We start from the raw sequence: 15,962 nt of genomic DNA, 5'->3' as shown, positions 1-15,962 counted from the left end.
TAGAGGATTGGAAGCCCATCAGAGAAGACTGAGCCACAGGAGGAGTGGAACCAGGAACAGAGAGGAGCCAGGGTGTAGAGAAAAGCAAGGAGAAAGAACCACTCAGGGGACGCCTGGGTGGCTCAGCGGTTTAGCGCCTGCCTTCAGCCCAGGACGTAATCCTGGAGACCCGGGATTGAGTCCCAAAACCAGCTCCCTGCATGGAGCCTGCTTCTCCGTCTGCCTATGTCTATGCCTCTGTGTGTGTGTGTGTGTGTGTGTGTTTCATGAATAAATAAATAAAATCTTAAAAAAAAAAAAAAAAGAACCACTCGGGAGCCTAAACCCCAGCACACCTCCTCTAGGGGCAATCTGGAAGCCAAAGGAGCTTCCAAGCTGGGAAGGAGCAAGATGGCACTTGGCCTGGAAGGAGGACACTCTGGAATTCCCAGAGACTTGATTATGGGAAGGGGCACTCACAGAAAAAGAAGACAGGCTCTCAGTCCCCACTGACCGGCAATGGTGAGGTAGGCAGACGTGTTGGTGAGCTCCAGCCCTCGCTGCTGCAAGGATGCCATGTCCAGGAGCAAGCTTTCCCGCTCAGGGTCTAGGTCGTCACCCACCAGAGAAATCTCACAGCCATCCAGGTTGTGCACAATCTCATCTGACATGCGTGTATCTGTCACTGGATGAGAGACAGTCAGATCTGGGTCACAGCCAAAGGGCCCACCTCACGGCCATTCTTCCCCTCCAGACTCATTCCCTGAGAGCAGTCAGCATCATTTTAAAAAATGTCATTACCCAATACTTTCTTCACACTCACAGGTCTCCTTTTGGCTCCATGTTCTAATGTAAATGGTTCTAAGCAAGCAAATGCAGGATGAAGTCACTTGCATTTCTAGCCTGATTTTTCCACCCCCACCCTCTGGTTCCAGACATGGGCTGCTTCTTGCTTCTCAGGATGACATCACTCCCTGGAGTCATCCTTACCTGTGCCCTGCCAACTCTCATCCTTTTTGGCTTCCACCTGGTGAGAAATGGAACAAGTGATTTGAAGATCAGGGAACAAAGGGATCCCCTCAGGTCCTTCAAAGTCCACAGCTGGGCGGGCAAAATGAGCAGTGCCACTCAGGAGGATCTGGGGGGCATCAGGCTGAAGAACCACCACGTAGCCCTCCACTTCGGGGATGGAGACACAGGATTCTTCACTGAAGCACCTATATGACAAGAGGGGAGAGAGGCAGCTTGTGATCCCAATATCTCCTCCCTTCCAATCCATACTCTGTTCCATCCCTCTAGACCTGCAGCTCTACAGGAAAGTGCCCCATGTTGGGGAGGGGGAAGGGAAGAAAGAGAGAGTATCTCTGCAGCAGCACCACTCTCCCTCCGTAGTAAAGCTGGAGGGGAGATAGCCTTTCCTGGGAGGATGCCACTGTGGGAAAGGGCCGGGGACAGATCAAGCAACTCTGACCTGCAAAGGTGAGCACATCATTAGTGCCCTAATCCAAGATTATGGGACATCTATCAAAACTTCATTCTGCAAACTGAATCTACAAAAATGTTTAAGCATACACAGTTCTTTATTCAGGAGATTTAAATTAAGAAGTGGGTTCAGTAAAATACCTGGCAGATACATGCCAAAAAATATTCAACAACAAAAGTGGAGGGGAGGGATACAGTAGGGGATCCTATCCAAGGATTTCCTCCTTTGTGGTGTGTCTTGTATTCATTCCCTCCAATATCGGAGAACCCTACCTTGGCAGGTGAGCTACTATGACCTGCATCCATGGTCCCACAAAGCCTCTCTGACCTTGGCACCAGAAGAGGCTCCCTAAAGCGCTCAGCCAGGCCAATCAACCCACAGCACAGCTGCTCTGAAAGGTGTTCCCAGGACCACCTCCAGCCCCCTCTTTTACCAATCAATAGGAATGACACCTTACTTTCTCATCACATTTGCTGGTTTCTGAAGCATTTGCACATATCATTTCATCCAACTTTATTTGAATGCTGTGGACTCGGGATTAGAAGCCAAAGATGACCAAGCATCTTGGTCACCCAAGAAATAAGTGTCAGAGTCAAGTCTTAAACCCATTCTTCTTATTCTTAGGTCATTCTTTCCACTGAACCACAACCACTATTTGGGGCCCGGGTTTGTCAGACTTATTTATAAAGAAGTATCCCTTGAACAAGCAGCCTTCACAAGGGAGTTGGATAACTCAAAAACAAGGCCTATGGTCCATACACTTGTGCTGAGAGTGTTACTGAGTATGGCCAGCTTGACCATGGGAGCCAAAAGGGAAATAGGTAACCTCAGCAAATACGATGAACTCAGAGCCTCTGAGGTTACCAATGTCCACAACCTGCTGAGTTCCTGCACCACAAGGAGTGGGGCCTAAGAATCCACATGGTCATTCCAAGAGGCCCAGATCAAAGCTTCTTGGAAAATAACTTCAGCTGACCTAAAAGCACAGGCTCCAAGAGACCCCCCCATTGCAGTGAGCAATCCAAAGGCGACCCAAAGAGCCATAGGAGGCCAGCCCTGACCCAAAGGCACTAATGGTCTGGCCAAGAGCTTAGATATGACACACAACTAGAAAACAATGTCAAACATGGTCATCATCATGTAAGTGGAACAAACAAAAACCCATGAGAGTTTAGAGAGGCAGAGGTTATTTCTGGCTAGGATGGGTATGGGGCATTTAGCAAGGAATAGTCAAAAGAAGTAGCAACTGAGCTGCCTTGGAGGGACTCCCTGGAGGCAGAAGGCAGACCCTAGAGTGGATGGTGAGGAGCATACCAAGGGGAATAGAGGAACATGAGGCAGGAAAGCTGAGGTCAGATGGTTGAGGACCTTGAGTACAATTGTTGAACACTAGCCAAGAGGAGGCCATTGATATCCTCTACATCAGGGAATATGAGGATGAAAATTCTGACATAACCACTAACCTAGCCTCCAGTGGAGGGTGAACTGAAGTCAGAATACCAGAGATGGGTCAACTCGTTAGGAGGTTATAGCAATAGGCTAGGTAAGAGATAATCAGAGCTGGGACTTGGAGTCATAACAGCAGAAATGGGGAAAATGGAGACAGATTCCCAATACCTGGCACAAGCAGGATCAGGGTAAACTGGCAACTGATGGGGTATGGAGGATAGACAGGGAGAAACCCAAGATGAAAAAAGAAAAAAAAAAAAAGAAACCCAAGATGACTCAGAGGTTTTAAGCCTGAGTGATTGCAAGGTCAGAGACACCATCACAGAAATAGAGAATTCATGGGGGAGGGGCTAGTTTGGGTATCAAAGGTCATTATTTCACCTTCAGCCTGTCCGGCAGAACTAGATAGAAGTTATATCAAGGAGGTAGAAATTCAAGGGCTTTGGGAAAAGGACAAAGTTAAACAAAAAGATGTGGTAGCCATTTGTTCAAGGGTTAATGCCACAGACTAGATGGGCTTTCCAAGAAAGAGGAGGAAAGAACCTTAGGGAAAATCTGCATTGACCAAATACTTGCATACATCTGGCTCTAAATGGACAGAGCCCCATGAACTGAATGCTGGAAACTGGGGAAGCCATGTGGACTAGGGCAAGGATACGTATCAGAGGAAGCGAGGTACTGTTAGGTACCTGTCCCTCCCTCTTGCACACCTCTCTCTATTTTCTCCAATGACCTCAAGGAAATATTAGGTTAGCCCTGACCACAAGTCAGTTCCCACCCCTTGTATAAGCCTCTCCCCTAAGCATGAAAGAGGTAGGAGGAATTCAGGTGAGTCCCTCAACAAAGAGGATGTCAACTCCTCCTACTGTGGGACACCCCCACACCCAGCAGAGCTCCACCATAAATTAAAAAACAGCATTTTCCCTTCTTATAAGGCTCCTGAGCCTAGTGCAGGGGATGAGGCAATTTCTTGGTCTCAGGTGGGTTAAATTCTACATAACTGCCTTTTAACTGCCTTTAAACATGACTGCCCATAGAGTTAGGGACACATAGGTAGCTCAGCAGTTGAGCGTCTGCCTTTGCCTCAGGTCGTGATCCTGGGGTCCTGGGATCAAGTCCCACATCGGGCTTCCTGCAGGGAGCCTGCTTCTCCCTCTGCCTATGTCTCTGCCTCTCTCTGTCTCTCATGAATAAATAAATTTTAAAAACAAACAAACATCTAGAGCTCCCACTAGAACATGGTGGGGAGGCACACAGCTCTGGTCTGTGCCCACGTGACCCCAGCTACCTGTGGCCTTCAGCTCCACACCGTGACCACAGCACAGGCCAGAAGCATGATTCCCAAAAGCTGCTGCCCCTGCCTTCCAGAGCTCTGACTGTAAGACCTAATGATCATGCTCAGTCACTCTGTAGGGCTCGGAGTCCTCTCCTCTCTAAACCCACCCTTCCTAGGAGAGGGACAAGCCAGAGATATTTATCTTCATATTGCTTATGGAGAAACTGAGGCAGAGTAGGGAAGAAGGGAATGCTTGTTCAGGAATCCTGACTCCTACATTGTGTTAATCCGCCCACTAGATGGCAGTATCTCCTAAAAACTGCCCCACAAACATTTTGGGGGTGAAAATGCCTGCATATAACAGCCAACTTTGGTGGAATAGGCACTCTGCTAGGCAGTTGATCTGGGTTGTATCATTTAGCTCTCATGACAGTTCTGTGAGTTAGAGTCTACTGTTATCCCTGCTTTATAGCATTTGCTCAATATGAAAAGCTAGTCAGTAATAGACTATGTCCATAACTATTATGGTTTCATTACCTCTCAATTAATCTGTATTTTTAAACACCTAACATACTTAAACTTTGAAACAATGTACAATTTTTCCTTTAAAGAATTAAAATTATTTACTTAGAATTCATAGATCAGCAAACTTTCTGTGAAGGGCCAGATGATAAATATTTTTGGCTTTTTGGGCCATACAGATCTGTCCCAACTACTCAGCTCTGCCATCATAGTGAGATAAATAATAAGCAAATGAATGGGAATGGCTGTGTTCTAATAAAACTTTATTTACAAAAACAGACAGCAGGCCAGATTTGGCCCTTGGGCCAGAGGTTACCAACACCCAGATTTAGATCATCCTATTTGAACTTGCAAGAGCTTGATGAATCAAGACTAAAATAGGTGAAACTAGAGCTATTTGCTCAAGATCATCCAGGCAATTAGCATTGAGTCAGAATTAATGTCAGATCTCCCAGCTCCCAGTCCAGTACCCTGTCTGTCCCACTTTACATATCAGCATAGAGGCATAAAGAAAATTAAAACCCCAAAGCCCTGGGAGCTGGGGTGGTTGGCAGAAAGAGGCTGGGGTGGTTGGCAGAAAGAGTAACAAATTCATTGTTTAAACCTGAGTTGAGGGATCCCTGGGTGGTTCAGCGGTTAAGCGCCTGCCTTCAGCCCAGGGCGTGATCCTGGAGACCCAGGATCGAATCCCACATCGGGCTCACTGCATGGAGCCTGCTTCTCCCTCTGCCTGTGTCTCAGCCCCTCTCTCTCTCTCTCTCTCTCACACACACATGAATAAATAAATAAAATCTTTAAAAAAAAAAAAAAAAAAAAACCTGAGTTGAGGGCAGCCCCGGTGGCGCAGCGGTTTGGCGCCGCCTGCAGCCTGGGGTGTGATCCTGGAGACCCGGGATCAAGTCCCACATCGGGCTCCCTGCGTGGAGCCTGCTTCTCCCTCTGCCTATGTCTCTGCCTCTCTCTCTCTCTCTGTGTCTATGAATAAATAAATAAAATCTTTAAAAAATAAAATAAAATAAACCTGAGTTGAGTCCAGGCTCTTCTAGAAACATTGTTATGTCAGCTGAGCAGGTCAGTTGTCTCTGGGGGCCCAATCTCCTCATCCATAGAGGGAGGGAGGTGTGCATAGCCCTGGATGACCTCTAAGGCTCAAGAGTTCTGACACTGCCTGAGTCTCCTCTGTGATTTGCCCACCCCACCCAACACTCACTTGACGGCAGTGGTGAGGCGCAGGGGCCTGACGCCAGGCGTGGCAAAGCGCAGAGTGTTCATGTAAGCCACATGCTGCAGGGCATGGTTGAAGGTCTCCACATCATCCCCCTCCAGGGTGAGCAGGGACTGCGAGGGATTCACGTGGACCTGGGCCCCAGACACAGACAGCTGAGAGCAGGACCAGGAGGCAGGACAGGAAGGGAGCAGAGGTAGAAAGGTGGGCAGGGATCGGGGGCAGGGGGCATGCTCGGAAGGACAGGGCTAGAGGAAGGGGCTATACCTTCATGCCTTTGCCCAGGCTCTCGAAATCCCTATAGTCCAGCCCCTCCCGACATGCATAGAGGCACTCGATGACCTCGCGGCTCTCCAGGCGGCCTGACCGCACGCTGAAACCAGCCAGGTAGCCGTGGAAGTAGTGGTGGATCGGCAAGGGGTCTCCTAGGGGAGGAACACAGGGGCAGACAGGAGGTGAGAGTGGGTGAGGGGAGAGGCGTCTGGAACAGGAAAGGGGCAGAGGGAAAAGGCAGAAGCCTGGAAGAAGAGCGTGAGTAAGAGAAATATGGACATGAAAAAGGAAAGAAGAGATCAGGAAGTGAAGCTAAGGGAGACTGAAGAAAGCAGAAAGGAAGCCTGAAGAGGGAGTAAATCCAAGGAGAGGACAAAAGTGAAAAACAGAAGCAACGGAAATGAGAAAGGCCCCCAAGAGAGGGAGAAAGGGAAAGATGAGAGTGGGACCAAAGGGCGGAAAGAGGAGCAGGTGGAGGAATAGGAGGGGAAGGCGAGAAGTCATGGTCACAGGGCATGCATGGGGACCCAGGGGGAGGTGTGGAGCTTCACAGATGCCCAGATCTCCTTACATGGGACCACCTCCTGCTTCCCACCATCCAGTGGATCGTGGTCTTGGAAAGCCATTAAGAGAATTCCTCCATTCCCTTCTGTGGGCAGGAAGGGACACCCAGGATTCCACCAAGCTCCATCTGGCCTTACCTCTCCAAGGGAGCCCTGCCTTGCAGCAGTAGTTCTTGGAGGCTCTGCCTCCTGGTGGTGTGGGCAGCAGTAACTACCAGGCTGGCTGGGATTTGGGGTTGGAATGGAATCGGGAGCACAGCACAGAGAGTTAGGGTGAGAGCTCTCTGGTCTCCAGTTCTTATGCACAGAGTACCTTGTGTAGTGTCTGTATTGTTGTCTCCTCCCTTTTCCTTCTCTTTGTTCTTCTCCTCTGGAAGAAAAAAAGTGGCAATGAGTTTAGGGTTGTGGGGACAGATTGGCAGGGAGGAAGAAGAGGTCTTCTCTGCTCTGTCCCCTCCTGTGTAGGAATAACCTGTCCACCAATGTCACATCTCAATCTCTCTGGCCTCTGTTAGAGACCAACATTAGAAGTCTCTCTCTCTCTCTCTCTCTCTCTCTCTCTCTCTCTGTGTGTGTGTGTGTGTGTGTGTGTGTGTGTGTGTGCAGGCTCCCAGAAGGAAAAAAATAGCTTAAGGAAGACTGATGACTCTCTGAAGTACTACCAACCTCCAGCAGGGAAATGTACTATGAAAATCATCCCTTTGATGGAACAATGTGGGCACTGGCCAAAGTTACAGAAAGAGAGATTCTCACTCTGAGGTGATAGCTAGTTGAATAGAGTTGCAGATGGGTGAGGGGCTAAGGGGAGGACCATGGTCTCCTCCACTGGAGAGCTTTCTGAGTCACCCCGCCCAACTGCAGGGTGATGCATGAAGTCAAGCTGCTCTTACTCCTTTACCAATCTTAAGACACTATGGGCTCCAACCTTCAGCGTCTTCACTGAGAAGCTCAAGGGGACTTACCAGTCCAGCAGGCTCCAATCATGAGAGCAGGTTCCCTTCGGGGTGGGTGGATGAGACCATTGTCATGAATGAGAGCAGGGTCAAATGAGATGCCATCAGCATAAAGCGTGACTGTGGGGAACTCCAGGTTCAAAGCATAGTGGTGCCACTCATCATCACAGACCTGGGAGGCAGTACAAGGGCAAGAACCCACATAAGGTACTGCCCCTTCTCCTGGGAGACAGGATACAGTCCCTCATATTCCCAGGTGTATCAGCAGGACTTACTAGTGAATTGCTGCCTACCCAACTCAAAAAATAACATCCCTGCCCCAAATCTATCAGGCACCAACCAGGTAAGTACCTAAAGTTCCATTCTTCAGGGAAATCTCTAAAAACTATAAACATTCCTAGGAGGACTAACACACTATTTTGTGAATAAGTTTCCCCCCAAAATGTATGTATGTATGTATGGCACTGGAAGGTCTAGAGAAGTGTGTAACCCAACAGTAAAACAAAGAGGCTCCCCACGGAGTTTCTCCTAGGGTCAGTCAAGATGGGGTTGGAGGATAGTCAAAGGAATCAGAGGTAGAAAGTTCTCTGCCTTATCAGCTTCTAAGTGCTGGAATATCTTAAGATTCAATCTAGACCCTTTTCCCTTTTCTTTCTACACACTCTTCCTAGGAGTTACCTAATCTGTTCCTGTTGGTTCAGATGCCGCATTCATGCCTGTAACTCCAAAATCTACATCTCCACCCCACAGCTCTCCTTTGAATGCTGGTCTCTCCACTTGGAGGTCTCACAAGTATCTCAAATTTAACGTGTGTAAGGTGGAAGTCCACATTCCTTCTCAATCTCCTCACTTTTCCCTGGGTCAGCATAAACACTCCACTGTCATCTAGTTGTTCAAATGGATGACCTACAGGATACCTTTGATCCTTCCCTTTCCCTCACCTTCCACATCCAATCCATCAGTAGTATTGTCGATCCTAGGTCCAAACAGAGCTAAAAGCTGTGGGTTTCTGTGCAGTTCTCTACATTGTCATGTATCAGTCAAGTCCTCAATCTTTACTGTGGCAACAGCCTTGTCTGGGTCCTTATGTTTTTATGTCTCTTCAATACATTCCTCCCATAGTTGCCAAAAGTAATGTCTTAAAATGTAAATCTGATCAGATCACTTCCCTGCTTTAAACCCTTCAAAAGGCTGCCTTCATAGGACAATATCTAAACAAATGTCAGCTGACAAAGTCCACTGTATAACCGGATCACTACCCATCTCTCCAACCTCATGCCCAGTCTTTCCCCCTTGTTCACTGTATGCTAATCCCACTGGCCTTCTCATGCTTGCTGAGCACTTTCCTGCCTCAGGGCATTTGCATCAGCTCTTCCCTCTGCCTAAAACACTTTCTTCTCACCTATTTCTTATCCTTTAGAACAAAACTTAAATTTCACCTCAATCAGGCCTTCTCTGAACATCTGATCTCAGGTGAATTCCCCTCTCTTTGCCTTCTCCCATTCTTTATTTCAATCTTCTGCTTGTTCTTTCAGAGAATTTATTACAATTTACCATTTGTAGATGACGCCTTACTTTTAAAAAATCTACCTCTCCAACTAAAATGTAAGCTCAAAGAAGCCAAAGACTTTGTACCATCTTATATTCCATTGTATCCTCAGAACTAAGAACTAAGAACGGGAGAGCCTTACTTGATATTTAACAAATATTTATTGAATAAATAAGGGGAAATAAAAGGAAAGCAGAGTAATGTTGCTAATGTTAGCAACAAAGGGGAAAGATCAAGAAGCAGCAAATGGCGGACTGTGTCTTTTAAAAAGTGCCACAGAAATTGAAAGCTTTTGTAGACAGTCCTCAATTATCCAATTTGTGGATTTTCTAGACTCTTCCTTTCCCTTTCTCTTTCTTCCACTTCCTGCCTTTTTTCAGCTGTCTGCTTACTCCACACTCTACTGGGGTTTGTAAGAAAAATAAAAGGAGATGAGAACTCAAATTAGTCCCCACCAGTCCTTGTGGTCAGCTTAGAAAAGGAATAAAGCACAAAGCACAGGCTGCATCTATCAGCTCAAGAGAGGATTTTACTCCTTTTTTTTTTTCGGTCTGATTTTATTTATCCTTCATAATCACAGAGATTAGTATTAAGAGTCAACATTCCTTCTGATTTATAAGGTCTATCACATCATTTAATCCCGCAATGACCCTGATATACACAATTTCTATTATTCCCATTTAATAGGCCAAGAAACTGAGATTTAAACATACCAAGGAAGATTTCATGGCTGGTGAGTTCCCCTGGCCAGACCCAAACCCAATCTGCATACCTCAGAATTACTTACTTTCTGGCTTAAAACATGCTAACTGCTTGAGAGTCAGGGATATGTACTGTTAAAGTTCTAAGTAAGAAAAAGGTGAAATAAAACAAGGAGTGAAAGATGGCTGGTTAGGTATGATGTTAGTAGTAATGTGTTCCCAATTTCTTTTTAATCCTGGAGTGCTTTCTGTTGGAGACCAGCCTTGAAAAGGAGAACAAGAGAACCTGGGGGTAAAGGTCAGGCACTGAAAGTGGAGCATCAAGGGGCACAGAGCAACCCAGAAAATACCAGTCCCTTCCTTCCAGCTCTCCCAGGAGCCTGGCACTGGCCTTACCTGCTCCAGCTTCCAGAGGAACTTGACTGGGCGGGCACTTTCAAGTAGAGGCCAGTAGAGGAAGGCAATTCTACAGCCATGGACGGTCAGTGAATAGTGAGAGAAGCCATCCTCTGAGGGAAGAGGATGGAGATAGAGGTCAAACATAGGGCCTGAGGCAAGAACAGGTTCACCAAAGAGAGAGGACTTGGGACTCTCATTTCTCTCTCAGGTGCTCTCCCTCCTGTATTCCCTAGAGTCTACTCTCTTTCTCTTCCTCTGACACACAGAGTCCAGTCCAAGTGATCATGAGAGCTTCTTGAGCATTCTGACTAGCCAAGTGGAACACTGGCCAGCCTGTTCTCATTGACATTTCTACTGGTCCTTTGGTTAATGCAAACTCCATGAGTGACAACCCTTTTCAAGTCAAGAGAAGTGAGGTTGGAGAAATGGCAGAAATGAAAGGTCAGGACAGACTGAGCCAAGAAGGACATGCTACTGCAGTTGAGGAAAGAGGGGGACTAGGAAATTGAGTCAACTAGCCCTTCTAAGAGAAGGACAGGATGGGATCAGAGAGAAAAAATAGGGCACACCACCATCCAGGCTTTTCCATTGCAGTAGACACGGTTCAATGGGAGTAGACTGGGGGGCAGCCTGTCACATGGCAGGATGCAGGGGGATTGGGCAATTGCAGGTGAGAAGGGCAGCGAGTGGTCGCGCTGCACTCTGAGAGCAGTAGGGTCTCAACCTGTCATGTAGGCAATAAACCACATAATTTCAGAGAGCATCAAACCTAGCACTGCCATCTTACAAATGATGAGAGAGGAAGTGACCTGTCCACAGCCACAAACTGGGCGGTAACAGAGGCAGGATAAGAGGCCAATTTCCTCACTCTCAGACCAGTCCCCTGGGGAAGGCTCACCATTCTGGACAGTGTTACACATGATGGTTTCTTCTTCCTTCTTGCCTTTGTTGGGAGTTACACCATGCTTCATCCAAAAGGACAGAGTAAAATGGTCACTGAGACTGTCCTGGGGTCCAGAGCCCAGCCCAGCTGTGCCACCCAGGGGCACCTGCACAGCTTGGGTACCATTGAACCAGTAGATGAGGCTGCTGTCCTGGCTGTAGTGCACCGAGAGTCCCGCTGTCCAGTTGGCATTGGGGCCAGGCATGGGCAGCAAATCTACCTCCCCAGTGGCAGCACCTGTGGGAGCCCCAAAAGGCACAAGTGTCAAAGCTGAGAGGCAGCAGTTGGGGAAAAGGAAAGCAGCCAGAGCAAGAGTGACTGAAGGAGAGAGATTTCCCACAGCTAGTCTCATGGCCTTTTCTGGCCTTTCAAAGACACAAGAGGGTGGACCTCTCTTCAAGGAATGGCTCTCCAACTAACTCATTCTCCAACCCTTCATCTCTCTCTGCCATTGTTCCACAATGTACCTGGTGACTGTCATGTGCTAGCATTATGCATCTTTCCAAATGATATATTGATTTGCTTTGGGGGCCACAAGAGTTAACCACATGCTACAACCTCTATGGATATATACACCTTGTAGGTGAGCAAGAGAAGATGTAAAGCAGAGTCTTAGGAAAGAAGCAGAGGAGGGTCAGGCAGAGGTCTTTGGAAGGGGAGGGCACACCCACCACAGAGTTTCCTCAGGGCCCGCTCTGAGTAGTTGTCACGGTCGCAGCCCTTGGCCACATGGCTGGTCTGCAGCTCTATAGTGGCCTGAATATTCCAGAGAGGTTCATCACAGGTCTCCAGGCGGATACCAGGGAACAAAGCCAAGCTCCCTGCACCTGGTGCATATTCAATCCTTTTGTTCCAGCCTGCATGGGAGAAAGGGAGAGGGTAGTGGAGAGAGAAGAGAGGAAGACAACCCCTCTTATCCATTCTGCTCTTGTCATGTCCACTGACACTCTTGGGTAGACAGCCAGGGTAGACAGCTGCAAGTCTGCCCCCAAATATCTCTACCCTGGCTCCTAACCTAGCCCTATGGAGAGATCAAGGTGAAAGACAATTCACAAAATGGGTCACAGAGCAGAGCTCCTCACCTTGCCAGCTGGGTTTACAGGTAGGCTTCACCTGGATCTCCACCTCAGCATCATCTGCTGCCCGCTTCTTCCCACAGTCATAAGCTGTCACTGTGAACTTATAGAGCCTCTCACCACTGTACTGCAGCTTCTCCGTGTTTTCAATATTTCCTATGATGGGTGTGGTGGAAAACAAAGAGGGTAAGGAGCACTAGAGAAAGCCTAGGGAGGCAAGATGAGGACTCATGAGTCAATTGGGCAGCAGATGAATTAGGTAGCAGGGGAGTTGGGAAGGATGTATCTGGGGGAAAAGGCTCTACATTGGGAAGGAGGTTATGGAATGATGATCTGAGAGGCACAAGTGGAGAGCTCAGCCCGGGATCCTCTGAGGGATATGGGTATACAAGGGATGGGCAGCTGGAGTGGGCAGGGAGATAGACTCACCGTCATTGTCTATGAGGAAGGGAGTGTTGGGTGTAAGGATCTCATAGTAGCAGATCTGGCTGTACTGGGGGGAACAGTCACCATCAATGGCTTCCACCCTCAGGATGCGGTCGTACAGCTTCCCCTCAGTTACGGCAGCGCGATATAGCCGCTCCACAAACACAGGGGCAAACTCATTTACATCGTTGACCCGCACATGCACAGTCGCCCTGCATGTACCAGAGCAGGAGGAGGGACAAGGAAGAATCAGCCAGCCTCAAAACATAAAGAGAAGCACAACTAGGAATGCGGACAGGGAGCCAGGGCAAACAGGAGCCAGTGTGTCCTGAGCTAAGGGCCATGGGCATGCTTATTCCACCCGCCCCCAGGAGACCAGGTCCCACAGGGAAGGGGATACTGATACAAGGGGTAAGGAACAACCCCAGGGGATACCAACTGCTGACTTGGAGTACTCCTGTACCAAATGCTATAGGCTGGGTGCCAAGATGAGGGACACAACAGAATTTTGTATCCAGCTGGCTGTTCCCCCATGATAGTCAGATCCAATGGCATAATCAAGGAAGACACAGAATAAAAGCCAAATTAAAACCAACCAGAGAATGGAGAGCCTGGCTAGCTCAGTCAGTGGACAGCCAGATCTTGGTCTCATGGTTATGAGCTCAAGCCCCACATTGGGTATAGAAATTACTTAAAAATGAAAATCCTTATGGGGCACTCTGGGCTCCACAGTCATTTGAGCATCCAACTCTTGGGTTTGGCTCAGGTCCTGATCTTAGGGTCATGAGATCAAGCCCCACATTGGACTCCCCACTCAGCTCAGAGTCTGCTTGAGTTTCTCTCTGCCTCTCTCTACCACCTCCCCCCCTCAAATAAATAAACAAGTCTTTTTTAAAAAATTAAAAGAAAATAAAATCTTTAAAACCAACCAGGAGAAGGAAAGTGATATTTATATAAAAGCCATAAGTCATCTGACGTGAGTGCAAGAAGAGTGCTGCCTTCTGTGCATGTGTGTGCAATGTGCATGTCAGGTGTGGCTCCCCTCTACTCAGGCCCCATGGGGTAAGCAGCCCTGGGACTATGCCCTTCATGCTGAGCCTTGCCCCTCACCAAGATGTAGGCACATTTCAATAAATGTATGTATGTATGTATTTCCAGAGGCAGGGTCCTATCTCCAAATGGGAAACTAAGTCACAAGGAATCGTTTATCACTGGTCCTTCTTAGTGGCCCAGGAACCCTGAATGCCAATCTTTCTTGGTTCTCAGAAGAGAAGTTAGCTGGACACAGTCATAGGATTCTCAGGCCCCAGCTTTCTTCATCTAGCTGACCCTCACCTCACGCTGTGCATGTGTGTATCATGTGTGTGAGTACGTGCATGCTGCGGACTGGTGGGGCAGGTGGAAGGAATCCAGATGCGTGCTGAGATGCTCGTCATCCTCCTCCTTGTTACCCTCCTCCTCATCATAACTCCCATGTACTGAACCTTTCCCATGTATCAGGCACTGTGGTGCATGCTTTTTACACAAACCATCTCCTTTACCCTTTTTCACAGCAACCTAGAAAAATAGGGATCATCATTTTCTCCATTTTGCAGAGAAGTAAAAGTGAACCCAGAAAGGCTAAATAAGGGGATCCTTGTGTGGCTCAGCGGTTTAGCACCTGCCTTTGGCCCAGGACGTGATCCTGGAGTCCTGGGATCGAGTCCCACATCAGGCTTCCGGCATGGAGCCTGCTTCTCCTTCCTCCTGTGTCTCTGCCTCTCTCTCTCTTTCTCTATGTCTATCATGAATAAGTAAATAAATAAATCTTAAAAAAAAAGAAAGAAAGAAAAGAAAGGCTAAATAAGTTGCCCAAGGTCATAAGAGGCAGAACCAGGGTTAGAGCCCATAAATTTGACTACATGTTTCTATCACCTTGAATGAAGGCTCCTGGAGGACACGATGAACAGAGGGGGAGGGGTGGATATCCAATGCCAGCATGGACAGAGGAAGATGAGGGACTTGGGAGGAGGGAGGAGGAGGACCCAGCAGCAGGGAGCAAGAGGCAAGGGCTTCCTCACTTGTGGGACTTCTTGGTGTTGGCCCCGTCGGGGCCCTCGCCACAGTCATAGGCCTGGATGGTGAAGGTGTGCTCCTTCTGGGCTTCACAGTCCACTGGCTCCTTGGCCCGGATCAGCCCTTCTCCAGTTGCTTTGTCCAGAATCACGGCCTCAAAAGGTACCCCAGACCCATGGAGCCGGAAGCCACAGATCTCACCTGGTCCAAGGGGGAAGGAGGAATGAGGCTCCTTCTCCTTGGCCACTTCCAGCATCTTCTTCCCAGCCTCAGCCTCCCCGCCTTGGGTTCTGCTTCATCTCTCCTCCCAAACCCCCTCCTTGAATGTGGGAAAGTGTTAATTATCAGACATACAGCTCTAACACCAGCTTCCCAGAGCTGCAACCTCTCAGAGCTACTGGGTCTGAGATGTGACAAAATCTTGATGTGGTTAACCCCTGCCTGCCCACATCTTTCTCTCTGGCTCCTTCTGCTCAGCCACCATAATTAAATCTACCTCTACCAGTTTGCAGAAGCCTCTTCCCCACTTCCACTGCTCTCCCTCCCAGGACTTCCTCGCTCCTCCCTTGCCCTCTGCCTTCCCAACCACTTTTTCTCTGTCCTACCCACCTTGCCATCCCCCAGCCCCAATCACCTGCATAGCGCAAGGGGGCATCCTTGTCCAAGGCAAAGAGTGGTGGGTTCAGCAGGACCGTGTTGTCATTCTCCATGACGATGCCTTGGTATTCCGCCTCGATCCATGGCTTGTGCTTGTTGGCTGTCACCCCCGCCCAGGGAGAAGAGAGGAAGCACCTGTGAGCTGGCCCTCCACTCCCGTACATCCCAGACACACTTATATTCCAGCATTATCACCCTTTCCACCCGCTACAGAAGCACCTGCAGGAGGAAGGGCTGAGGACAAGAAATCAGCATTAAAGGAGTCAGAGGATCTGAGAAAGGTTACAGGCTTCTCCTACCATAGGATAGGCAGTTTCCATGGCAACAGCCTACTCTGGGGGTAGAGGGGCAACCACTATCTCCACGGGGAAACCTGTGGTCAGAGGGTGAGGAATTTTCTTTGGGAATTTCAAGTGCTAGAAAGTGGAGACTG

At 48.5% G+C, this 15,962-nt stretch overlaps 1 protein-coding gene across 4 annotated transcripts in view; it reads right to left on the bottom strand.

Moving 5' to 3' along the window:
* Positions 1 to 15,962, bottom strand: part of CLSTN3 (calsyntenin 3) — a 34,316-nt gene that overhangs the window by 8,985 nt on the left and 9,369 nt on the right. For all 4 annotated transcript variants that reach the window (XM_038576669.1, XM_038576666.1, XM_038576668.1 and 1 more), the window contains 13 exons: positions 15,507 to 15,629; positions 14,878 to 15,073; positions 12,821 to 13,029; positions 12,398 to 12,547; positions 11,987 to 12,172; positions 11,271 to 11,552; positions 10,370 to 10,482; positions 7,733 to 7,895; positions 7,084 to 7,140; positions 6,202 to 6,359; positions 5,920 to 6,068; positions 970 to 1,196; positions 494 to 664 (listed from right to left, as the gene is read on the bottom strand). In XM_038576669.1, the coding sequence (XP_038432597.1) occupies positions 494 to 664; positions 970 to 1,196; positions 5,920 to 6,068; positions 6,202 to 6,359; positions 7,084 to 7,140; positions 7,733 to 7,895; positions 10,370 to 10,482; positions 11,271 to 11,552; positions 11,987 to 12,172; positions 12,398 to 12,547; positions 12,821 to 13,029; positions 14,878 to 15,073; positions 15,507 to 15,582 (2,137 nt within the window). In that variant the 5' untranslated portion in view covers positions 15,583 to 15,629. The remainder of the gene's footprint in view (positions 1 to 493; positions 665 to 969; positions 1,197 to 5,919; positions 6,069 to 6,201; positions 6,360 to 7,083; positions 7,141 to 7,732; positions 7,896 to 10,369; positions 10,483 to 11,270; positions 11,553 to 11,986; positions 12,173 to 12,397; positions 12,548 to 12,820; positions 13,030 to 14,877; positions 15,074 to 15,506; positions 15,630 to 15,962) is intronic.

Source organism: Canis lupus, chromosome 27, assembly GCF_011100685.1.
Source record: "Canis lupus familiaris isolate Mischka breed German Shepherd chromosome 27, alternate assembly UU_Cfam_GSD_1.0, whole genome shotgun sequence".
NCBI classification, from domain to species: Eukaryota; Metazoa; Chordata; class Mammalia; order Carnivora; family Canidae; genus Canis; species Canis lupus.
This window is presented reverse-complemented; position numbering and strand designations above follow the sequence as displayed.